Here is a 25,821-nt window from a genome sequence, read left to right as displayed (position 1 = left end):
GTTAATAAATTTTCTATCATCTCTCCTCTCGGATCCTAAATTCCTTTATTTTTAAATAAACTAACTGATAGTTTTGTAGTTAAACATACTTTGAGGATTTGGGTACAATTTAGGAAATATTTTGGTTTATTGAGATTTTCTCTTCCAAGTCCCATTTTTTCTAACTAATTTTTTAAACCTTTTATGACTGATGTAATTTTTAAAGATTGGGATAGACTGGGTATTAAAAACTTCCAGGATTTATTTGTTGGAGGAAGCCTCTTTTCAGTTGAGCAGTTGTCAACTAAGTATAGCTTACCAAAAACCCACATTTTTCGATACTTACAAATTAGAGACTTTTTGTGGTCTCAAGTACATACATTTCCTAACAGTCCTGATAAGAATTTATTAGATGTAATTTTTAATTTGAAACCCTTTCATAATGAATCAATATCTAATATTTACGGTATGTTGTTGGGAATGAGAAATGTTCCTTTAGACAAAATTTAAAATCTTTGGGAACAAGATTTACAGACTTCAATTTCTGAGGAAACTTGGAATGAAATTTTTAAATTGGTTAATACCTCATCGTTGTGTGCCCGTCACTCCCTCTTACAATTTAAAGTGGTCCACAGGGCCCACATGACTAAAGATAAGCTGTCTCGTCATTATTCGGATATATCTCCCCATTGTGACAAATGTAACAATGGAGAGGCTTCATTAATTCATATGTTCTGGACATGCCCCAGCTTGAAAAATACTGGAAGGTAGTATTTCAAACTTTTTCTGTGCTTTTTAAAGTACATTTTAAGCCAAACCCTTTGACTCCTTATTCGGTATTGTTGGAGGAAAGGATATTATCTTGGTGACACCTGATTTGCACATTTTGGCTTTTATTTCTCTTATACCTAGGAGGGCATTTTTGCTTAAGTGGAAGGATGTTGTTCCACCTACTCATACTCAATAAGCAATGTTCTGTCATGCTTAAATTTAGAGAAGATTCGTTGTTCAATTTCTGAACCAAAACGTTTTTAATAATAATATGGAAATGTAAAATATAAACCTTTCGAAGTGCAGAGGATAGCGAACTGTCCGTGCTAAAGAGAGTTACAATCAGCATCAAGGTTCAGGATTGCTTAATGTCATTTCCAGCACACAGTGTAAAGGAGAATGAAATAATTGTTACTTCAGATTTGATGCAGCTCAAAAAAAAACAAGATAAAGAATGCAATATTTTTTAAATAACACAATAAGTACAGATACATTTGTATATATTGCATGCCCATAAGGTGATGCTCAGCGCAGGAGTGTCTGTACATAAGGTGACAGATGTCTCGTGACTCTGACAGAAAATGATAAAGTGGTGGTGGAATGGGATAGTGGGTGGAGGTGTTGATCAGCCTTACTCTTATTGAGCTTTGTGGGCCTGGCATGGATGCTGTGCGGCCTCCTCCCTGATGGGAGTGGGATAAACAGTCCTTGAGCCAACGTCAAGCCTTACAGGCTGGAAGTGGAACATTTGGATGAAATAATGAAGATTAAAATCTATCTTTCATCAGGGTGCAAAATTAACCTGGGCAGTGCTTATTGACATTTATAATAAAGATAGACAAGAAAAAGTTTAGCAAACGTGAAAGATTTCCTTTGTTGTACTGTACTTTATTTCACTGTACCCTTCAATTATCCGAATCAGAATCAGATTTAGTATCACCGACCGGCACACGTCATAAAATTTGTTGTCTTTGCAGCAGCAGTATAATGCAATACATAACAACGGGAAAAACTGTGAGATACAGTAAAGATATACACATTAAATAGTTAAATTTAAAAATCAGTGCAAAAATAAAAACAAAAAAGTAGTGAGGTACCATTCACAGATTCAATGTCCATTCAGAAATTGCATGGCAGAGGAAAAGAAGCTGTTCCTGAATCTAAAGAGCAAACACGAGGAAATCTGCAGATGCTGGAAATTCAAACAACAACACACACAAATTGCTGGTGGAACACAGCAGGCCAGGCAGTATCTATAGAAGAAGCACTGTCGACGTTTCGTCAGGACTGACAAAGGGTCTCGGCCCGAAACGTCGACAGTGCTTCTCCTATAGATGCTGCCTGGCCTGCTGTGTTCCACCAGCATTTTGTGTGTGTTGTTCCTGAATCACTGAGTGTGTGCCTTCTGGCTTCTGTACCTCAAAATTATGAGATTTTTCAATTTCCATTTTAAATATTCATAGTATGCATAATTACAAAAAATATTTAAAGTGTCGTGTAGTTTTCAGGCCGTGTAAAAATTCCCTGTTCTGAGCAATGGCTAGTCCACAAAATTAAATCCCAGTGCAGTTTCCGTACCACACAGTGACGCACGTTAGGATGCTCTTAACAGTGAATCTGTAGGAGGTGGTGAGTAATGAATGCCTTCTGTGGTGAACTATGTGCCTGTCGGGACACGCCCCTGCTGACTGCTCCTGTGGCTCCTCCCACAGGCCCCTGTATAAAGGAGACCTGCGGCCTGACGCTCGGCCTCAGTCTCCAGGACCTTGTATGATAGACACTCACTCCTGGTTCCTTCTTCCAGTCAATAAAAGCCGATATCTCGCCTACGTCTCAGTGTGAGTTATTGATGGTGCATCAATTTTATTGACTGGAAGTTTTAAAACATGGAACCCGTTTTGCGTCCGGACCGGTTGGATTTGGACCCTCAAGACCCTGACGCAGCTCTCGCTTTTGAACACTGGCTTGCATGCTTCCAATCGTACTTGGCGGAGCTTCGTGCGACTGAACCCGCCGTTATGCACAGAATCCTACTCTCGAGGGTCACCCCCAAAGTTTACTCCTTTATCCGGGACCTGCCGACCTACGAAGGGGCACTGGACGCCCTCAAACGACAGTACCTGCGGCCGGTGAACACCGTCTACGCAAGACATCGCTTAGCTACCCGGCAACAGCGGCCTGGCGAATCGTGCGCTGAGTTTCTCCGAGCACTACAGACGCTCGTCCGAGCTTGTGACTGCAAGACGCTCACGGCAGAACAGCATGCGGAGCTGCTGGTGCGAGACGCCTTTGTGACGGGACTGAGGTCAGTGTACATGCGCCAGCGGCTGCTGGAGAACTCGGATCTTACCTTAAGCTCGGCGATAGAGAAGGCCAACGCTCTAGAAGCTGCGCGGCATAACGCCGACGCTGTCCAGTCGCGCGATTCCCCGCCGGTTCCGTGGACGCCTCAGACCCCGCCACCGCCGGCTCCCGGGAGCGAATTCGCCAACGCCGCCGCCAGTCGCCATTCCACGAGCTCCCCGACCCAGACCACGGCTGTGGCCCGTAAGAAACTCGGGCCTTGTTATTTCTGTGGCCAAAAGAAACATCCTCGACAACGCTGTCCAGCGCGAGAAGCGACCTGCTCCAGCTGCGGAAAGCGGGGCCACTTCGCCAAGGTCTGTAAGTCTCAACCTCGAGCGGAGTGCAGCGCTGCGGGTGAAACGTGGGGGCCGCCATCTTGCATGCCGGGATGTGGGCGGCCATCTTTGTCGACGTCAGCACGCCCCGCCCCCGATCCTCGGATGCTGACCGGGTACCCCAGATGTGAGCGGCCATCTTTGTCGACGTCAGCACGCCCCGCCCCCGATCCTCGGATGCTGACCGGGTACCCCAGATGTGAGCGGCCATCTTTGTCGGCGTCAGCATGCCCCGCCCCCGACCCTCCGATGCTGACCGGGTACCCCGACGGCGATCCAACTCTGGCCACTGTGACTCTCGACCAAAGCGCCCCACACCAGCTTGCAAGATCCATGATGGACATCCAGGTGGAGGGGCATTGGACTGGATGTCTGTTTGACACGGGCAGCACTGGGAGTTTTATTCACCCGGACACAGTGCAACGCTGCGGACTTGCAACGCGGCCGGTCAGTCGGAGGTTCCATTTGGCCTCTGGGTCGCAGTCCGCAGACATCCGGGCGGGTTGTGTAGCGACTTTGGTGGTGCAAGGCACAGTATATCGGGACTTTGAACTGCTGGTCATGCCTAATCTGTGTGCACCTGTGCTATTGGGGCTGGACTTCCAGAGCCATCTCGAAAGTGTGACTATGGTATACGACGGGCCCCTCCCACCACTCACTGTCAAGAATCCTCAGTTTTGTGGGACTTCTTCACATACCCCGCTACTGACCACACACACACACGGACACACACATCCCATCCAGAACCAGGCCAACAGCTGCGCTACCGACACTTGCAGCCTCTCCACTCTCAAGATCCCTCCCCCACCGCTGTTCGCCAACCTGACCCCCGACTGTAAACCTGTGGCAACCAAAAGCAGGAGGTACAGCGCGGGGGACCGGGCCTTCATTCGGTCGGAGGTGCAGCGGCTGCTCAGGGAGGGGATCATTGAGCCGAGCACAAGCCCTTGGAGGGCCCAGGTGGTTGTTGTTCGGACTGGGCAGAAAAATAGGATGGTGGTGGACTATAGTCAAACCATCAATAGGTTTACGCAGCTTGACGCATACCCCCTACCCCGCATCGCGGATATGGTCAACCAGATTGCTCAGTATAAGGTGTACTCGACAATAGATCTGAAATCCGCTTATCACCAGCTCCCCATCTGCCCAGAGGACCGCCCCTACACCGCCTTCGAGGCGGGCGGCCGGCTCTATCACTTCCTGCGCGTCCCTTTCGGTGTCACGAATGGTGTCTCTGTCTTCCAGAGGGAAATGGACCGGATGGTGGACCAGTACCAACTGCAGGCCACATTTCCCTATCTGGATAACATCACCATCTGTGGTCATGACAGGCCAGATCACGACGCCAACCTCCGACAGTTTCTCCAAGTGGCCGCAGCTCTGAACCTTACTTATAACAGGGACAAGTGTGTTTTTGGTACCACCCGCCTTGCTATACTTGGGTATGTCGTGGAAAACGGGGTTATTGGGCCTGATCCCGAACGTATGCGCCCCCTGTTAGAGCTCCCTCTTCCCACCACTCTCAAGGCCCTCAGACGGTGCCTGGGGTTTTTTTCCTATTACGCCCAATGGGTCCCCCATTACGCAGACAAGGCTCGCCCCCTGGTCAAGTCTACCTCGTTTCCCCTCTCTGCTGAGGCCTGCGCGGCCTTCAACTGCATTAAAGCGGACATTGCCAAAGCTACGATGCATGCAGTGGACGAGACCGCTCCCTTCCAAGTGGAGTGTGATGCCTCCGATTTCGCTCTGGCTGCTACCCTTAATCAGGAAGGCAGACCAGTAGCATTCTTTTCTCGCACCCTCCAAGGCTCTGAAATTCGGCACTCCGCGGTGGAGAAAGAAGCCCAGGCCATAGTGGAGGCTGTTAGGCACTGGAGGCACTATCTTGCTGGCAAAAGATTCACTGTGCTGACCGACCAGCGCTCGGTTGCGTTCCTGTTCAGCAACCAACAGCGGGGCAAGATCAAAAATGATAAGATTTTGCGGTGGAGGATAGAACTTTCCACCTACACCTATGATATCCTGTACCGGCCTGGCAGACTCAATGAGCCCCCTGATGCCCTATCCCGGGGAACATGTGCTAGCACACAGCTCGACCAGCTGTACGCCCTTCATGCACAACTTTGCCATCCGGGGGTCACCCGATTTTACCATTTTGTGAAAGCTCGGAACCTGCCGTACTCCCTGGAGGACATCAGGACGATGACCAGGGACTGCCAAATTTGTGCCGAGTGCAAACCGCACTTCTACTGTCCTGACACGGCACAACTTGTCAAGGCCACCCGCCCTTTTGAACGCCTGAGTGTTGACTTTAAGGGCCCCCTTCCCTCCACTGACCGCAATGTCTATTTTCTCAGTGTTATTGACGAGTTCTCACGGTTCCCCTTTGCCATCCCCTGCCCCGACACCACTGCCACGTCCGTCATAAAAGCCCTGCGCCAGCTCTTCACTCTGTTCGGGTATCCCTGCTATATCCACAGTGATAGAGGGTCCTCCTTTATGAGTGAGGAGCTGCGCCAGTACTTGCTAGCTAGGGGCATTGCTACCAGTCGGACCACGAGTTATAATCCCCGGGGTAATGGCCAGGTAGAGCGGGAGAATGCCACAGTGTGGAAGGCCACACTTTTAGCCCTTAAGTCCAAAGGGTTGCCGGTCTCTCGATGGCAGGAGGTCCTCCCTGAGGCACTGCACTCTATCCGCTCTCTGTTATGTACGTCCACCAATGCCACCCCTCACGAACGCCTATTCTCTTTTCCCAGGAAGTCTGTCACTGGGACCACCCTACCAGTTTGGCTGACGTCCCCGGGGCCAGTGCTGCTCCGGAAACATGTGAGGAGCAATAAATACTCCCCGCTGGTGGAGAGGGTTCACCTTCTCCATGCGAACCCCCAGTATGCTTACGTGGTCTTACCTGATGGGCGGGAGGATACGGTCTCCATCCGCGACCTGGCACCCGCAGGTGCAGCAGACCACTACCCTGAAGGCTCTCCGGTAACTGTGAACCCTGCACCAGAGGTGACACCGTACGCACCAGGCCCTACACAGACTCCTCACGACACTTGTATACCGGGCGTTTCGTACGCGTTTATACCAGGCGCCTCGCACATGCATGAGGGATCACCGGCGCCTAGTGGGCAAGAACACGCGCAACCCCCGTCCCCTGTGCAATCGCCAATGTTGCCGGCACCTATGGGGTCACAGCCGGTGCTACGTAGATCGCAGCGACAGATTCGACCGCCTGATCGGCTTGACTTGTAAGAACCTTCGCTACATGAGGACTTTTTCAAACGAAGGGGGGGTGAATGTGGTGAACTATGTGCCTGTCGGGACACGCCCCTGCTGACTGCTCCTGTGGCTCCTCCCACAGGCCCCTGTATAAAGGAGACCTGCGGCCTGACGCTCGGCCTCAGTCTCCAGGACCTTGTATGATAGACACTCACTCCTGGTTCCTTCTTCCAGTCAATAAAAGCCGATATCTCGCCTACGTCTCAGTGTGAGTTATTGATGGTGCATCACCTTCTCAAGCCCTCTCCAGCCTGCCTAGAAAGTAGAGGTGTTGGTGAGCTCTCCACTGTGGAGATTGAGTCAATTATGCGGCCAGTTTAACTCAAACGCTCAGGGTGTGGTTAGTTTGACAGGTGGAATCGGCATACCAGCAGGCAGCTTGGAGATCCTGCTGAGTTAACACTTGATTTAAAATGGCAACAAAACAATTGTTCTTCCTTTAATAATCAATGGTAGAGTGGCTACTGGGAAACATGACAACATTGTACGATGAAAGCAACACATTTACACTGCCTGGCATGTTCTTTAACGTAACAAGCTCCCAGATGGATGACATTCAGTGCAGTTTGTGAAGACACAATAAAACCAAAATCAGGAAATGTCACGGCATTTTATTCCAGGAAAAGTCAAACCTCACGACGCGAGCATATCTCCGAGTTGTCAAAATAGAACCTTGTTTTCATCGTCCCTGGTGCAAAACAAAACTCAGCATTTTCATATACTCCATTACTGGAAAATGTCCTGTGCTGGCATGGCTTCAGACTAAAGGTCATCACCTTAGAACGCTAAGCGTTTCACTCTCCATAGATGCAGAACTCGCCCAGCATCCTCTGGGTTTATTGATACGTTCAGTCAAAGGCACCCAAAATAAGAGGCAAAGCTAGTCTCTTTTAATTCCTCATTCATCTGCAGAAATCTAGCCCAATCTATCATGGACAATTTTTAAATCAAATTAACTTGTTAAAAAGCTGAAGTTTGACCTGTCTTTAAAATCACTAAACTAGTGGCATTTGGATTTATTGAGATTTCCCAGATCAAACTCCAACTCCAATACAGAGTGCTATCTCTCCCACTGGATGGCAATATTTTTGTGATGTTATTTTTCTCCAGTACAGTCAGTCTGGTCAAAAACTAGGGCTCTTTCTACACAGCGTCAAAGCACTTTCTTTTCAGCTACACCAGGCATAACGTTGGGTGCCACGGTAGCTTAGCGATTGGCATGACGCTCTAACAGCTCGGGGTGTCAGAGTTCGGAGTTCAAACCCGGCATCCTCTGGAAGGAGTTTGTGCGTCCTCCCTGTGTAATGTGTGATTCTACTCTGGGTGCTCGGGTTTCCTCCCACAGTCCAAAGGTGTACCAGTTAGTAGGATAATTAGTCATTGTAATTGTCCTGGGATTAGGTGAGAGTTAAATCATGGGTTGCTTGCAGCGTGGCACAAATGGCTGGAAGGGCCTATTCCACGCTGTACCACTAAAGAAAAATTTTAAAAAACTAAATAAATGTCTTCTCCTTCTTCCTAGGCAGTTTCTTGGGTTGGAGATGACTTGCTTCCTTTCCAGTTCTGTGGATTCAGAGGTGCTGGTGAGGCCAGTGTGGAATCAGAGACTGGGCCACGGGTGGGCCTGGGTGTGCTCCACACAGCAGGGGCTGGGCACTTTGGGAGTCAGTGCACTGCTTCTGTTATTTGCACTGAGCTTCTGTGTGTTCCTGATGTACCATCAATAACTCCCGGAGATGGGAGGTGAACGATAGGCTTTTATTAGCAGCAAAATGGAGCACGGCATCTCGGAGACTGAGCGAGGAGCACTGCCTCCAATTGCCTTTATACAGGGGTCTGTGGGAGGAGCCACAGGAGCAGTCAGCAGGGTGGCATGTCCAGATAGGCATACATAGTTTACCACAGTTCTGAATTCTCCTTCTCCACTTGGGCAAGGGTTCCGAGAGTCCATGGCAATGGTACTCTTTTCCTCTCCCCAAAGGAGGCCAGAAAAACCATCTTTGAATCATTTCCTCTGACCACCTGGTAACGACCACGTAAACTGCAGAGGGGGCATATTGAATTTCACAGTTCAAAGCAAATGCATTATCAAGGTACATATATGCCACCATATAGTACCCTAAGACTCAATTTCTTGTGGGCATTCACAGTTGGTACAAAGAAATACAATGGAATCGATGAAAAACTGCACACAAAGATGGGCAAGCAGCCAATGTGCAAAAGAAAACTGTGCAAATACAAAAAGAAAAATAAATAGAGATATATAGAAAAGTACATTTTGAGAATATGAGTTGTAGAGTTCTTCAAAGTAAGTCATAGGTTGTGGAATCAGTTCAGTGTTGTGAGTGAAATTATCCATGCCGGTTCATGAACTACTCATGTCAATAATCACTCAAGTCCAGTAAGAAGCGAGTGAGGAGCTCCTCTCCCCCAAAACCACAATCCTAACCCAGCTATCAAGCACCTTCTGCAAAATCTACATCAGCCATCTCAGAAGTGGGAGCATGTCATCCCTGACTCTGAGAGACTGCCTCGGAGAATGGCACAGCGGAGATTCGCCAGGCTTCATTCACTACCCGTCCTCTTCCACACACACTGACCCTGACTCTGAGAGACTGCCTCGGAGAACGGCACAGCGGAGATTCGCCAGGCTTCATTCACTACCCGTCCTCTTCCACACACACTGACCCTGACTCTGAGAGACTGCCTCGGAGAACGGCACAGCGGAGAATCGCCAGGCTTCATTCACTACCCATCCTTTACCACACACACTGACCCTGACTCTGAGAGACTGCCTCGGAGAATGGCACAGCGGAGAATCGCCAGGCTTCATTCACTACCCGTCCTCTTCCACACACACTGAGCGTTATTGACTTGTTCTGTTTTATGTTTCCAAGATACATAACTGCCACAGGCACTGCCACTTCAGCTTTTCAGTGTGTCATCAAAGCTAAGAGCCGTAGCAAAGGTGACTTGGTTGAAGTGGCGTTAAAAGTGACCTGAAATTCTGGGCCTATTTGGAAGGGATTAATCACTGCCCTTGTCACCAGCTCTAAAGAGAGCCAGCTGGTAATTCCTACAGGCACGACAAGAGTGTTGGATGTCAGTGTTGACGCGTCAGAGAAAAGGCCATGCTGCACTTGACAATGCAACAGCATTCAGTGTGACAGCTCTGACTGCATCTAGCAGCTAGCAGATAGATACCTGGCTGCTTTCTTACTCTGTCCTGAGTTATATTATTTCTACTGATCAATGTGTTCAGCTCACACTGGACACAGGTGCACTCAGTACGGGGAAATCAGGGCATCCCATTTGTGAAGCCAAATAATGGATGTAAAGTGAGAATGCGAGTTGATCTAGTCTTTAACTTTGTGATGAGTTATTTCAACTCTTTAAGCGATAAGAAAATAATGGCTGCTTTATTAATTGTCATACTCAAATTCCAGTTTGAGATGGCACAACTGAAATTGGTCAATCGCTTACTGCAAATTCAAAAGGCAAGAAATACAACTAAAAATATGATTAGTAACACCTTTTCTGAGGTAAATTGTGCAGACTATCACCATAAACAATGAAGAGGCAAGCGAAGGTGAAGCTGACTCGAAGGATGAGCCGTGCTGGTACATTGCCAAGTCGGAATGGAACATATTCAAGACCGTTTCTCAGCCGGGGATTCAGTTGGAGTGAGCGAATCAGAGAGGAGTTTCAACTACGGTCCACCTAACCCAGGTGCAAGGCTGGACTGATTTAAGCGCAGAGTCAATTTGGAGAGGTCAAGAATGACTTCAGGCTAGGTGGCGAGGTTTAGGCCCGGAGCATGTCACTGCACCAGGGCTCAGGTCCTAATGCGAGGCACAATCCGATGTGTTTGTATGACTTAAACATGGGCCCAGCTAGACTGGAAAGGCAGCCTGTCGGGACTGGGCGGTGGGGGGGGGGTGGGGGGCAGATCTGGCCGATTTTGCCTCCCATGATGTTCACTTCGCTCTCCATGGCGCTGAGTCTACAGGACTGCTCCGGCTCCTACGCACTTCGTGTCTGTGAGCTTCATGGCGATTTGCTCGCTACATGATGAACTGAGACTGAGGCTTGGGCCTACTTGGGGATATGGGTTTATGCACTTAATTTGGTACAGAATGCTGTTGCTGACTTCTGTTGTGCTTATGATTAGTGTTTTTTCACACTTTCTCTGAGCATCGGGTTTTGGTCTTTCTATTTTTTTAATTGGGTTCTTTTGGGTTTCTTGGCTGCCTTTAAGTAGATGAATCTCAAGGTTGTACAATATATACATACTTTGATAATAAATGTACCGTGAACATTTCCCTGGGCTCACCCAAAACCATACTGAATGCTCTCAGAGTAACCATTATTCTGGATTTCCAACTTCTGCAGAATTTTTTGTGTTTACAGCACCTTTATGAACAGAAAATACAGTTGCAGTGTGTGTGGCACAACAGTAACACAGCGTAACTAGGAAACAAATGGTCACAGATCTGACCTCACATACAGCGGTAGGGAGAGGGTGGCTGCAAAAAGCTCAGCCAATGAGTTTTCCACATTTCAAACATCTGACATTTTTTGTCCTCTGCACCTCCAGTCTTTAACCTCTTACACAACATCCTTCTCCACTCTTTCGTTCTCTTCTCACCTCAAGGTTCAAGATTCAAATCTATTAAGCACATGTGGATTGAAACATACAGATGAAATACATCGTTTGTGTTAACAACCAACGCACCCAATGGTGTGCTGTGAGCAGTCCACAAGAGTCACCACACACTCGCCAATGTAGCCGCCCACAATTCTCGGCAGAGCAACACAGAATATAAATGATTATCTCCAACAACATCAGATGCCACTCTCCATTTTCCAATTCTTGCCAATTGAAATTTCCATCTTTATAACAGTACAACCGTGTAATGTAATCAGCCAGAAGACGTCGCCTGGTCTTACCTGTTTCTCTGACATAATGTAGAGGTATTGTTGATCCACAGACAGAGCCATGTCACGCAGAATAGCACCACTCTGCACAACTTGAATGGTCTCGTACTGCAAGGCACCATGGGAAGGCCCATCCACTCGAATCTGTGCAGACCAGAAAGAGATAGCAAGATTACTTTCTGAAATGTTGATCAATTGTTAGCTAAGTCTATCAGACTTCCTCAAGTTTGCATTCACTAATAATTCATGTAGTCGCTGGAGGAGTCTCTGCTGTGTGTTTTTTTTAATAATTCACAATCTGCGCCTTTCCTCTTAAAAAATAAAAGATTGAAATTAGTGTCAGTGTGTTGGATCCCTCCACTCTCTTTACTCGCATAAGTTTTTTGCTTAATGTCAGAATGGTTTGAACAAAGTAAACGGGAATATTGCAGCCTCATGTATTTATCTTTTAGATTAGTAAATAAAGGAGCAATTTTACAATTTCAATCCCCATAAAATAACTAATAAGATTGTGGATTCAAATGCCACTGTGGGTACTTCAACACAAAACTCAAGATTTACAGTCCAGTGAGGAATCAAGCTGGTGTACATAATCATTAGTATCAGATTTCACAACACATTAAATAAAGGGCCAAAATATTTTCTTAGGCAGACTTAAATGTCACTGGCACCACTTCACAGTAAACTGGAAGAGCTCTCTGTAACATCTTAACTTGTATGTACGCATCCATTACATTACTTAATGATAGACTCTCCAATTGTTATCAATTGCCATTTATGGGACATTGTTGTGCACAGATTGGCTGTTACATTTCTTACATAATGAACAGAGGATACTCTTCAAAAGATAGTGGAACATTGTTGTGCACAGATAGCGGAAGTGGAAGAAGCGGGTGTAATGACAACATTTTAAAACATTTGGACAGGTATATATGGATAGGAAAGATTTAGAGGGATATGAACCAAATGCAGGAATATGGGAATATCTCAGGTAAGCACTTTTGGACTAGTTGGGCCAAAGGATCTGTTTCTGTACCGTATAACTCTTATCACCTAAAAATATGGAAAAAATGACTCCCCTCCGTTGGGGAAACAGAATACACAATAGTCAGCCACATGGAGTTCTGCAGGGCCACGAGTTCTTGTTGTCTGCTCCCTTAATTCTCTATCCCAATCTGTCATTATCCAAGATTGAAATTTATTTATTATGTGTACATTGAATCATACAGTGAGATGCGCCATTGTGTTAACAAGCAACACACCCAAATGTGTGCTGGAGCAGCCCATGTGTGTTCCCGCACCAACATGGCATGCCGCCTCGGTCTTTAGCTTCCTGCAATGTTCTAATGGAGTTTGAGAAATGGCACCTCACCTTCTGCTTAGACGCCTTACAGCCTTCCAGACTCAACACTGAATTCAGGATTTCAGGTAATTCCTGTCTGGCATCACAGATTTTCTGCATTCAGTAACTCCTTTCCTCTCTAGAAATAATCTTTTGTTATTCCCTGATCTTTACCACAGTCTTTTAGCTGCAACCATCATGTCTTCATTCAATCTGTTCCTCGTCAACAATCTGCTATAAATCTTCCCTTTCATTTCCTCTATCACTCTCAACTTCCTCTACAACTGAAAATATTTCACACCTTTCTCTGCTCTAATGAAATTTCATCTACCTGAGACTTATTTGTTATTTCTCTCTTCACAACTGCTGCATGGCCTGCTAGGAACTTCTAGCACTTACTATTTTTTGTTTCAGATTTCTAGCATCTAAAATATTTTCATTTTGGAACGTGAGAACTACTCAGGTGATTTCTCCCACCCTAGGTAATGTTCTCATCACTCAATACAAGATACAAACCATTTATTTGAGTTATGTAAACTATGATGATTATACTTGCAGGGATATTGTTCCCATTAATGACAGCAGTTAGGTACCAACAGGGGCATATTTGTGCATTTAAAAAGAAAATGAAATGTCTCAAAATCTAACATGTTTAACTGAACACCAGGTAATTAACGACAAAGGAAATTACAGTGTTCCATGCCACTCTTCCCCAGGTCTGTGACTGTTCCCCTACTGAGAGGTGAGAATTAAAATGAATCAGTTACCAATAGCACTTGGCACGTATTTCATTTACTGGCGTACATCCTACTGTGATCACAATCTTCTAAATGTCACATGCTGCAGACTGCGAGGACAGGAGTTACAGTTGATTGACTGAGAACATAGTGGTTTGTAAACACACGCATGTGTGAAATACCCGTTTCTCTCCAAGAGGTGGTTTTCACTTTCTTCATTTTCTTCCTGGCTTGGCTGATGTTTGCCCTTAACCGAGACCGTAACCAGATTGGCACTGAGTTGTGGGATCTTGCTGTGCACATTGGCTAGCAGATTTGACTGATGGTTTGTATGCTTGCAAAGCATCGATGATACTCTGGGCATCTCAAGAGGTTAAAGACAAATAAGATCTTTAAACTCCTTGGAAAAATGTGTTTAATTATTCTCATGATGTTGTTCACAGTGAACACTAAATCAATCCAGATTATTATGAAATGAAAAACCCAGAAACAAAGGTCAGAAAATCTAATGCCAATCCATATCTTTAAAATCCCAGTTGACCAACTCTTTCTCATTTCATTTCCGTAACAGAATATAATCTTTTCAAACACACTTCCGACTTAAACCCAGTATAAAATTCTCAATGCTTCCCCACTTATTCCCAATGGATGGAATCCCAATGGACTACCTCCTTTTCCATTGACATTCCTTATGCAAAATCCCAGTAGAACAGAACCTTCCAATTCCAATACAACACATGAAATCTCAATAGGCCAAAATGTTGCCAAGGTCCTAATGAACTACTTCCATTTTGGTGACTTCAGATAAGTTCACCTCCAAGAGGACCACCACCTTGACGTAGTTTGGAGGCTTGTGTGCCTCAATGTCCCAGAGGGCTATGTTGGATGGAGCGAGGGCTTTAAGCTTTGGCTCTTGGTAAGGTCACCCATGCCAAACAGGTCATAGCATAAGAGGCTAGACTAAGAGCAGTCTACCAGTCCTCCAGGTTCAGGGGTTCAGCTCAGGGCTAACAACCCTGACTGGTCAGAAACCAATTGTTGCGGAACTATCAATGAAGAATCCTATACAGACAGAGGTGAAGGACCCTCATTGCTGCCCTAAATGGGCAGTGATTAAGATAAGTTCTAGCTTTACAACCAAACTTAGTGAATCATGATTGACGGGTCAGAGGAACAGGGGTTCACATTCCATGCCGGTGGCTTGGACCCACATTCTAAGTTGGAACTTCTGTACAGTGCTGAGGAGATAGTGCAAGTGCTATTTTAAATACAATCTTAGGCCAAGGCCTTAAATCTGTCTCACATGTGGGTACAGATGATTCCACTGAATTCTTCAGAGAAAACCAGGAAGGTTCCACAAGGTTTAACTTATTATTTACCCACCAAAAAATATTATTAAAATCTTACTTTTTATTGTCATATATTTTATCATAGGAGATTGCCATGTTAATTGACTGTGTGTGTTTGACTATAGAACACAGAACATTACAGCACAGTACAGGCTCTTCAGACCCTGAGCTTTTAATCTGCTCAAAGATCAATCTAACACTGACTACCTACATAACTCTCCATTTTTCTATGATCCGTGTGGTTATCTAAGTTTCTCGTTCACTTCTGATGTATCTCCCTCTACCATCACACCTGACAGCAGGGTGTTCTATGCACCCGCCACCACCTATGTAGCAAAACCTCTGTCTGACATGCCCCCATAATGTCCACCAATATCTTTTCTGCTGCTTGAGAGTCAGTGATAACTCACAGTAATCTGACCAAACTTTTTCAGTCCTTCACTCAAATAAGTATACCTAATGTCATCCTACATCGCCCCCAATGTCAACCCTACTCTTGCTTTACCCCAATTCTAAAGCAGGCCAGTTACACAGGTGTGAATTGGATTGCAAGTCAAGCACAGACAACAAGGCCATGTCATGAAGCACTCGGGTTTTCCTCGGGCCTCTTTGGTGATCATCTCACACTCTTTATATTTTCCTGTTTGATTCAGACCCTTTTGATGCACTGTTTGCCCTTTGCTTTTGCCCCTTCTATACTTGGATACTCTCTACCGACTCTTAGTTTCTTGCCAATACAGTGGGTTCCAGTTAAATGGGCTATCAGTTAATTGGAGCAGCCACTTATTTGGGACAACTCTTAAAGAACAAAACATAATCGAGAAAATAACCTGGAATACTCTGCCACGTAATAGGGGACTGTTGCTGAAGTTTCTAACTAGTGTTAGTTGCATGGAGTTGTGTGGGCATTAGACACTACGGAGCTAACAGTTTTTTTAAAAGCATCTTTTGCATGAGCTTGTTTTATGTTATCCATTTGGGCCAACAGATGCCAATTCAAAAAGCAGTGAATTTTGATAATTTCGTGGAGATGGATTCTGTAGTTTATGTTACGATGTGCTCCTGGTTTCTGGTATTTTTTTTTTGTTGCTATTTTGTGCATTTCTGATCAGGGCAACTGCAGATAACAAACAATGCAATGCTAGATTGAACTGAGCTGAGCTGATCTGAATAAGCCTAGACTTTTTCGATGACTTCGATGGCGTTTTATATTTTTTGTTTCTCGCTTTTTTTTTGCAATTTGCATAATTTGCTTTTTTGCATGCATTGTGCTGGTGGTGGTAGGGAGTGTGGTTTGATGTTTTTCTTTGAACAGCTTCCATGGTTTTCTTTGTCTCATGGCTGCCTGTGAGAAGATAAATCTCAGGGTTGTATACTGCATACATACTTTATAATAAATGTATCTTGACTTTATGCAGGAAGGCAACAAAGGCAGTCCGTTAGCTACACTAGCTGGCTGTACTGATTTGGTTTATTTACAGTCAATCAAAAGCACAGCATCGTATATTTGATTAATTCCTTCGTCGATAACTATTAGGTACTAACACATGGTTTTATAGTACTGTGGTAGTATTGGTAGTATTCTATTTTGATCTGTACTTCATTTAAGTGCACAATTTAAATGAAATACAGAACAAACTACCAATAAAACTCAGTTAATGATAGTTTGCCTTTTAACTATTTCCATGGAACTTTGGCGAACTGGAACAACCACTTATTTTACTGCTAAAATATACAGTACTGGTCCCAATGTATCTTGATTAACTGGAATCCACTGTACTCAGTGATACATTTTTTTTTAGCTGAAATCTCTTCTGCTCCTGCATGCTGCAGGAGGCCAGTAAACCTAATGAGCAAAGTACTGTCTGTGAAAGACACCTTCACATCATTATTCTGGAACAGCGATGATGCAGACTTGTCTTTAGGTGAGGGAAGGCTAGAAGCTGAACATTCTAGGCTACAAAATATCATGAAGAAAACAGAACAGTAAACAGTGATTGTGAGATTCTCCATTATTTTATTAATTACTGAAATCTGGGAACAACACAACACTGTTATTTGGTTCGAGTTACAGAATGAGAAGAAAATGGATACTCTGGCAACTTAATATCGACTATTAGATCTTGTAATAAATACAGCTGAAGAAAAGTGGAGGTGTTTAGAAATAATCTTCTTTTGGAGGACAAATGATTAAGTGCACAATATAATATACACAATGCATGAAAAGACCAGAGAATTTTTAGCTGCTTTCTCCATAGGTTGAGAGGACATTTGATATACAAGAGGTATACAAAATTATCAGGGGTATAGTTAGGGTAAATACAAGAAGGCTTTTTCCTCTGAGGTTGGGTAGGACTACAACCAGCAGTTAAGGGTGAAAGGTGAACAGTTTAAGGGAAACATGAGGGGAAAATTCTTCACTGAGAGGTTTGTGAGAGTGTGGGATGAGCTGACAGTGCATGTGTTGGGTGTAAGTTTAATTTCAATATTTAAGCAAAGTTTGGATATATACATGGATGGTAGTGGTCTGGAGGGCTAAGGTCCCAGTGCAGGTCCATGGAAGTAAGAGGATTAAAATGGTTTTGGTGTGGATTAGATGGGTTGAAGGGCCTGTTTCTGTGCTGTACTTTTCCATGACTCTATAAACATATCAGAATGCTCAAAATGCAGTGTCTTAGTGTCTTATTGTGGAAAAGCAATATTGCTTCATAACGTTCAATGTTTACATCCAGGTAGTTGACCTCAATGTATGTACATATTTTTAAAAAAGCACGGAAGCTCTTACAATGTAAGAGCAACACACACGAGATGCTGGAGGAACTCAGGCAGCGTCTTTGGGAATGAATAAAGAGACAGCGTCTTGCACCGAGAATCTCAGACCGAAACATCAATACTTTGTTCCTTTCCGTAGACGCTGCCAAGCCTGCTGAGTTGCTCCTTCATCCTGTGCAATTTACTCTGGAGTTCCTGCACCTGCGGAATCTCTTGTGCTTATGACACCAAGACACATATGAATCCATGCCGTGACACTGAACTCAACAGGCAGCAGCTGAATCAGTCGGGGAAGTTACTGATGGGCTCACACAAGCAACCCTATCTTGAAGAATCCAGCACCAATGGTACAATGTCCAGCTGTTCTCTTTACAAATATTCTCAAGTCGCTATGACAAGCAGTGGCCTCTGGCAAGTCTTATGGGAGGCAGGTCAACTGCTTGACTAGAGATTAATATAACCTGCCTTAAAGGTTTAATCATAATCTCAGAAAACCAGGCAGCTGAAAGGAGCCATTACATCTTCAGGGAAAAGCTAAGTACCTTTGCAGTGCTGGGCAGGTTGATTCCCCACTCTGCACTACAAATGACAAGGGTTAGGAAATGTTCTCGGCTACACAACCCCAGGCACCCAGTAGCAACTGCAAGCTCCCAGGCAAGAACACCAAAGTACTTTCTGCTCATCAATGCAGCCATCCAACCTTGGGGTAAACAAAAATCCCTGCAGTGGTGTTGCAGTTCACACCACTGGCATAACATCAGAGACTGATATGCGGAAGATGGAACTTGCTGCATTGTTACAGTGTCTGTTTGGAAGAACTAATCCCACAGCCACATGCTTTATTCATAGACCTGTTTCAGTCTTCCCTTATATTCAAACAGTCGAGACCCCCGCACTAAAACCCACTACATTAAGTGAGCTTGGCACATCCGATGTCCCCTTCTTTCCCTCACTGTCAGTTCATGCATGATGGTACTCCCATAAAACAATCAGAAGTGTTATACAAATGGAGGCCAGTATCCAAATAAATCTCCTTGAACTATTATGTTGGACTGTGTACATTTCTGCTTTAATTGGTTTCATTTTCACCCTTCTGCCTCTAACTACAGGTCTTTAAAGTAATTTTTACCATGACGTTGGTCTGTACCTGATGCACCATCAATAATTCTCTCTGAGACGTGAAGGCAGGATATCAGCTTTCATTGACTGGAAGAAAGAACAAGCAGTAGTTGACCACCACACTACATCCTGGAGACTGAGGGCCGGCCTCAGGCCTCAATCGCCTTTATACCGGGGTCTATGGGAGGAGCCACAGGAGCAGTCAGCAGGGGGCGAGTCCAGACAGGTATATGTAGTTCACCACAGTACCCTATCACCGGCATTTCCTCTATTATAGAAACATAGAAAACCCACAGCACAATACAGGCCTTTCGGCCCACAATGCTGTGCTGAACATGTACTTACTTTAGAAATTACCTAGGCTTACCCAGAGCCTTCTATTTTTCTAAGCTCCATGTACTTAGTCAGTAGTCTCTTAAAAGACCCTATCATATCCACCTCCACCACCATCGCCAACAGCCCATTCCAAGCACTCACCACTATCTGGATAAAAAACTTACCCCTGACAACTCCTCTGTACTTACTTCTAAGCACATTAAAACTGCGCCCTCTCGTGCTAGCCATTTCAGCCCTGGGAAAAAACCTCTGACTGTCCACACGATCAATGCCTCTCATCATCTTATACACCTCTATCAAGTCACTTCCCATCCTCCGCCACTACAAAGAGAAAAGGCCGAGTTCACTCAACCTATTCTCATAAGACATGTTCCTCAATCCAGGCAACATCCTTGTAAATCTCCTCTGCACCCCTTCTATGGCTTCCACATCCTTCCTGTAGTGAGGTGACCAGAACTGAGCACAGTACTCCAAGTGGGGTCTGACCAGGGTCCTATAGAGCTGCAACATTACCTCTTGGCTCTTAAACTCAATCTCACAATTGATGAAGGCCAATACACCGTATGCCTTCTTAACGGTCAACCGTTGCAGCTGCTTTGAGCGCCCTATGGACTCGGACCCCAAGATCCCTCTGATCCTCCACGCTGTCAAGAGTCTTACCATTAAGACTAAATTCTGCCATCATATTTGACCTACCAAAATAGCCCAGTTTTGCATCATATCGATGTCCTGCTGTAGCCTGTGACAGCCCTCAACGCTATCCACATAACCCCCATGTTTGTGCCATCAGCAAATTTACTAATTCATCCCTCCACTTCCTTATCCAGGTCATTTATAAAAATCACAAAGAGAAGGGATCCCAGAACAGATCCCTGAAGCACACCACTGGTCACCGGCCTCCATGCAGAATATGACCCATGTACAACCACTCTTTGCCTTCTATGGGCAAGCCAGTTCTGGATCCACAAAGTAAGGTCTCCTTGGACCCCATGCTTCCTTACTTTCTCAATAAGATTTGCATGGGGTACCTTATCAAATGCCTTGTTTAAATCCATATACACTATACCTACTGCTCTACCTTCATCAATGTGTTTAGTCACATTCTCAAAAAAATCAATCAGGCTCGTAAGGGATGAACTGCCTTTGACAAAATCATGCTGACTATTCCTAATCATATTATGCCTCCCCAAATGTTCATAAATCCTGCCTCTCAGGATCTTTTCTATCAACTTACCAACCACTGAAGTAAGACTCACTGGTCTATAATTTCCTGGGCTATCTCTACTCTCTTTCTTGAATAAGGGAACAACATCTGTAACTCTCCAATCCTCCAAAACCTCTCCCAATTCCATTGATGATGTAAAGCTCATTTTCAGAGGCTCAGCAATCTCCTCCCTCACCTCCCACGGTAGCCTGGGGTACATCTCGTATGGTCCTGGAGACTGATCCAACTTGTTGCTTTCCAAAATCTCCAGCACATCCTCTTTCTTAATGTCTATATGCTCAAGCTTTTCAGTCTGCTGTAAGTCATCCCTGCAATCACCAAGATCCTTCTCTGGAGTGACTACTGAAGCAACGTATTCATGAAGTACCTCTGCTATCTCCTCCTGTTGCATACATTCTTTTCCACTGTCACACTTGATTGATCCTTTTCTCTCACAACTTATCCTCTTGCTCTTCACATACGTAGAATACCTTGGGGTTTTCCTTAATCCTGCTCACCAAGGCATTTTCATGGCCCTTTCTGGCTCTCCTGAAGCTCCTTCCTGCTAGCCTTATAATTGTCTAGATCTTTATCATTACATAGTTTTTTGAACCTTTCGTAAGCTTTTCTTTTCTTCTTGACTAGATTTTCAACGGCCTTTGAACACCACGGTTCCTGTGCCCTACCATCCTTTCCCCTTCTCATTGGAACATAACAATGCAGAACACCACACAAATATCCCCTGAACATTTGTCACAGTTCTGCTGTACATTTCTGAGAACACCTATTCCCAATTTATGCTTCCAAGTTCCTACCTGATAGCCTCATAGTTCCCCTTATTCCAATTAAATGTTTCCCTAACTTGTCTGTTCCTATCCCTCTCCAATGCTATGGTAAAGGAGATAGAATTGTGACCACTATCTCCAAAATGCTCTCCCACTGAGAGACCTGACACCTGACCAGGTTCATTTCCCAATACCAGATCAAGTACAGGCTCTCCTCTTGTAGGCTTATCTACATATTGTGTCAGGAAACCTTCCTGAACACATCTAACAAACTCTACCCCATCTAAACCCCTTGCTCTACAGAGATGCCAATCAATATTTGAGAAATTAAAACTTCCCACCACGACAATTCTGTTATTACTAGACCTTTCCAAAATCTGTCTTCCTATCTGCTCCTCGATGTCCCTGTTACTATTAGTAGGTCTGTAAAGATCTCCAATAGAGTTATTGATCCTTTCCTGTTTCTAACTTCCACCCATAGAGACTCAGTAGACAATCCCTCCATGATTCCTCTTTTTCTGCAGCCGTGACACTATCTCTGATCAACAGTGCCATGTCCCCACCTCTTTTGCCTCCCTCCCTATCCTTTCTGAAGCATCTAAAGCCTGGCACTTGAAGTAACCATTCTTGCCCCTGAGCCATCCAAGTCTCTGTAATGGCCACCACATCATAGCTCCAAGTACTCATTAACTTTGTTGATGATGCTTCATGCGTTAAAACAGACATATCTCAAACCATCGGTCTGAGCGCATCTCTTCTCTAAATATATTCCTTCCATTCTCTAAAACTTAAAACACACTTGCTTTCTCAAGTTCAACATTCACAGTAAACACAGTAAATTTATTATCAAAGTACATACATGTCACCATATATATGTCAACCCTGACACTAATTTTCTTGTGGGCTTTCACAGTAATGTGGAGAAACACAATAAAATCAATGAAAGACTGCATCCTACTGGACGGTCAAACCACTAATGCGCAAAAGACAAAAAATGCATACACAGTAGGAAGAAAATAATAAATAAATAAGCAATAAATATTAAGAACATGAGATGAGGAATCCTTGAAAGTGAGTCTATAGGTTGTCGGAACAGTTCAGCGATGGGTGAGTGAATTTGAGTGAAGTTCCTCCCTTTGGTTCAAGAGCCTGATGGTTGCAGAGTAGTAACTGTTCCTGAACATGGTGGTGTGTGTCCTGAGGCTCCAGTACTTCCTTCCTGATGGCAGCAGTGAGAAGTGAGTATGACCTGGGTGGCAGAGATCCCAGATGATAAATGCTGCTTTCCTTTTTCAGTCATGATGAAAGGTCCTGGAGTTGAAATGTAACCATTCTCTCCTCCCTTGATGCTGCCTGACTTGCTGTGTATTTTCTATTCTGGATTGCTGATATCTGCATCTTTTTTTTTTCACCTACCAGAAAGAAGTATTACGGGCAAAGTGAAAGTGAATCGAGGTTGTTCCACAGTTCATTAACTCACGTTGGTCCCATGACCTGCCAGTCTGAGTTCGAAAACAATTCCCCATCTCACTGGCTTTACAATGGAGACCGTTTCAGATCTTCATTGCTTTCACTTTAACTGCTGTTGCTCTACCAGAATAAATAGTTCCTTTCCACTTATTAAACACATCAATTATTTTCAGTGTTAGTGTCCCACACTTGAGGGAACACAAGCCAAGTTCTGCTGGCATGCTCTGTAAAGTGCACACCTTGACCCTAGCCAATGCAAGTTATCCCTCTTCATCAGCCTGCGCTTTCCATGACTGTACATCACACATATTCAGCTGTCACTGTGCAGTCACATTCAATTAAATGGAAGAGATGGGACTTCAACTCTTTTGCCCATGCTCCCCAAAAACACCACCTTATCCTGCTGAAACTACAGATCAAAATGATGAAATGCTGCCCTTTAGAAACAGTTTATTAAGGAGAAAAGATCTTCATTTCAATTCATAACCGATAAAACATATGTCCATCTATACTGAGACTTTCATAACCCAAGGACAATATTATTTTATAGCCCATGAAGTCCTTTAGGACCAGCACAGCAGTTAGTGTAATGCTTTATAGCACCAGAGAGCCACATTCAATTCCCACTGCCGTCTGTAAGAAGTATGTATGTTCTCCCTGTGACCGTGCGGGTTTCCTCTGGGTGCTCCAGTTTCCTCCCATATTCCAAAGACATACATGTAGGCAGAAAGTTGGCACTGGGAGCATGGCCACATCTGAGGCCTGGTCCCAGGACTTCCTCAACCTGTGTAGGTTGTTATCACAAACAACATACTTCGCTGTATATTTCTATGTTGCAATGTTTGTGTGACAAATAAAGTTATTTTTAAAAAGCAGTCAGTGTTTAACATAGCAGCCAACATTCATAAATATGGTAACTACCAAGATCTACTTGGAAAAAGTGCATATCCCTCTGGTTCTTAGGAATAACTGGCCCATGGCTCTGTGAGATGATACACTGTTTTGTTGTTTGAGGCACTTCCCCACCCAACTCTGCCCTTGCATGTGCAGTGATGGAAGGAGATTAGAAAGTGGTCCCTCTCCACAGAACCTTAACATTGGTTGGATTAAGTTTCAATGTGTCCCACAGCCTGCTTCATTCCCCTACTGCTTGAAAGACCAAAGTTGGGATATTGAACATATTTTTTACATAGAAAGTAGTAAATGCATAGAACGCACTGTCTAGGGGTGGTACTAGAGGCAGATATATCGGGGCATTTAGAGACTCTTAGATAGGCACAGGGATGAAAAAATGGAGGGCTATGTTGGGGAAGAGATGAAGGGATGTTATATTTAGATGAAGGGATTAAAAGTAACATTAGCAAATTTGCTGATGACACAAAGCTGGGTGGCAGTGTGAAATGTCAGGAGGATGTTAAGAGAATGCAGGGTGACTTGGACAGGTTGGGTGAGTGGGCAAATGTATGGCAGATGCAGTTTAATGTGGATAAATGTGAGGTTATCCGCTTTGGTGGCAAGAACAGGAAGGCAGATTATTTTCTAAATGGAGTCAAGTTAGGAAAAGGGGAAGTACAATGAGATCTAGGTGTTCTTGTACATCAGTCAATGAGAGCAAGCATGCAGGTACAGTAGGCAGTGAAGAAAGCTAATGGCATTCTGGCCTTTATAACAAGAGGAATTGAGTATAGGAGTAAAGAGGTCCTTCTGCAGCTGTACAGGGCCCTGGTGAGACCCCACATCGAGTATTGTGTGCAGTTTTGGTCTCCAAATCTGAGGAAGGACATTCTTGCTATTGAGGGAGTGCAGCGTAGGTTCACAAGGTTAATTCCCGGAATGGTGGGACTGTCATATGTTGAAAGATTGGAGCGACTGGGCTTGTATACACTGGAATTTAGAAGGATGAGAGGGGATCTGATTGAAACATATAAGATTATTAAGGGATTGGACACGCTGGAGACAGGAAGCATGTTCCCGCTGATGGGTGAGTCCAGAACTAGAGGCTACAGTTTAAGAATAAGGGGTAGGCCATTTAGAACAGAGATGCGGAAAAACTTTTTCACTCAGAGAGTGGTGGATATGTGGAATGCTCTGCCCCAGAAGGCAGTGGAAGCCAAGTCTCTGGATGCATTCAAGAGAGAGTTAGATAGAGCTCTGATAGATAGCGGGGTCAAGGGATATGGGGAGAGGGCAGGAACAGGGTACTGATTGTGTATGATCAGCCATGATCGCAGTGAATGGTGGTGCTGGCTAGAAGGGCTGAATGACCTACTCCTGCACCTACTGACTATTGTCTATTGTCATAAGAGTTGGAGTAGGTTTGAAGGGCTTGTGCTGTATTGTACTGTTCCATATCACTGATCGTTAATTTGGGATCAGAAACGAATGGTGGCTTTGTAGTCCATAGAATGAAAAAGAAGAGAACCATGCTCAACTCCCTAAAAGGGTGGTGCAACAAGTTCTGAAAGGGGGTTGGATAAAGGGAGGTGCTGGTTTGGCTCTGACGTCAGAACAGGGCAGACGATGCATTGCACAGAAACAGAACAAGGGATATTGAGCTGAAAAGTCCTCTGACTGCGCTGCACCATTCTGGAACCCCACATCACTCAAGGTCTCAGATTCAGCAAGATTCAACTGTGACAAAACAATGTTTTTTCCAACCCAAAGTGTGCCAGCATAAGATTTCTGTTGCACCCAAAGTGCCTTGAATCTCTGAATTTCTTCCCTCACAGCTGGTTTAATGAGTTGTTTCCTTGCTTGAGCCAGAATCTGTTGGTTCAGATTCCAACACAGGGGCTTGAACATAAAAAACATATTGATGGTTGAGTGAGACCCTCTGTTGACCAGGGCTAACCATGAATGTTGTGTTCCAGCTGTCTACAAGATGATAAGCAAGCCAGCACGCAAGCCACGGTAGTATGATACAGAAAGCAAGCTGCTGCCCATGTTGCAGACTTCCCCCTTCCCCCTCTATGTAGCTGACGAGCCCAAAGGGACGGCAGAGACTGATACAGTTTTGCACCAGCGGCATCACAGGAGTTGACAGTCAGCATTGA

General features: G+C 44.8%; 2 protein-coding genes across 7 annotated transcripts in view; one reads left to right on the top strand and one right to left on the bottom strand.

Annotated features, from left to right (window-relative positions):
- plxna4 (plexin A4) overlaps positions 1-25,821 on the bottom strand; it is a 721,825-nt gene that overhangs the window by 384,745 nt on the left and 311,259 nt on the right. For all 6 annotated transcript variants that reach the window (XM_059987082.1, XM_059987079.1, XM_059987077.1 and 3 more), the window contains one exon: positions 11,667-11,798. In XM_059987082.1, the coding sequence (XP_059843065.1) occupies positions 11,667-11,798 (132 nt within the window). The remainder of the gene's footprint in view (positions 1-11,666; positions 11,799-25,821) is intronic.
- Positions 2,515-6,788, top strand: LOC132403623 (uncharacterized). The gene is made up of 2 exons (XM_059987086.1): positions 2,515-4,873; positions 6,195-6,788. The coding sequence occupies exons 1-2, from the start codon at positions 2,637-2,639 to the stop codon at positions 6,226-6,228; spliced, it is 2,271 nt and encodes a 756-aa protein (XP_059843069.1). The 5' UTR covers positions 2,515-2,636; the 3' UTR covers positions 6,229-6,788.

Source organism: Hypanus sabinus, chromosome 13 (assembly GCF_030144855.1).
Source record: "Hypanus sabinus isolate sHypSab1 chromosome 13, sHypSab1.hap1, whole genome shotgun sequence".
In the NCBI taxonomy this organism is placed as follows: domain Eukaryota; kingdom Metazoa; phylum Chordata; class Chondrichthyes; order Myliobatiformes; family Dasyatidae; genus Hypanus; species Hypanus sabinus.
Note: the sequence above shows the minus strand (reverse complement) of the source record. Positions and strands in the feature narration are given on the sequence as shown.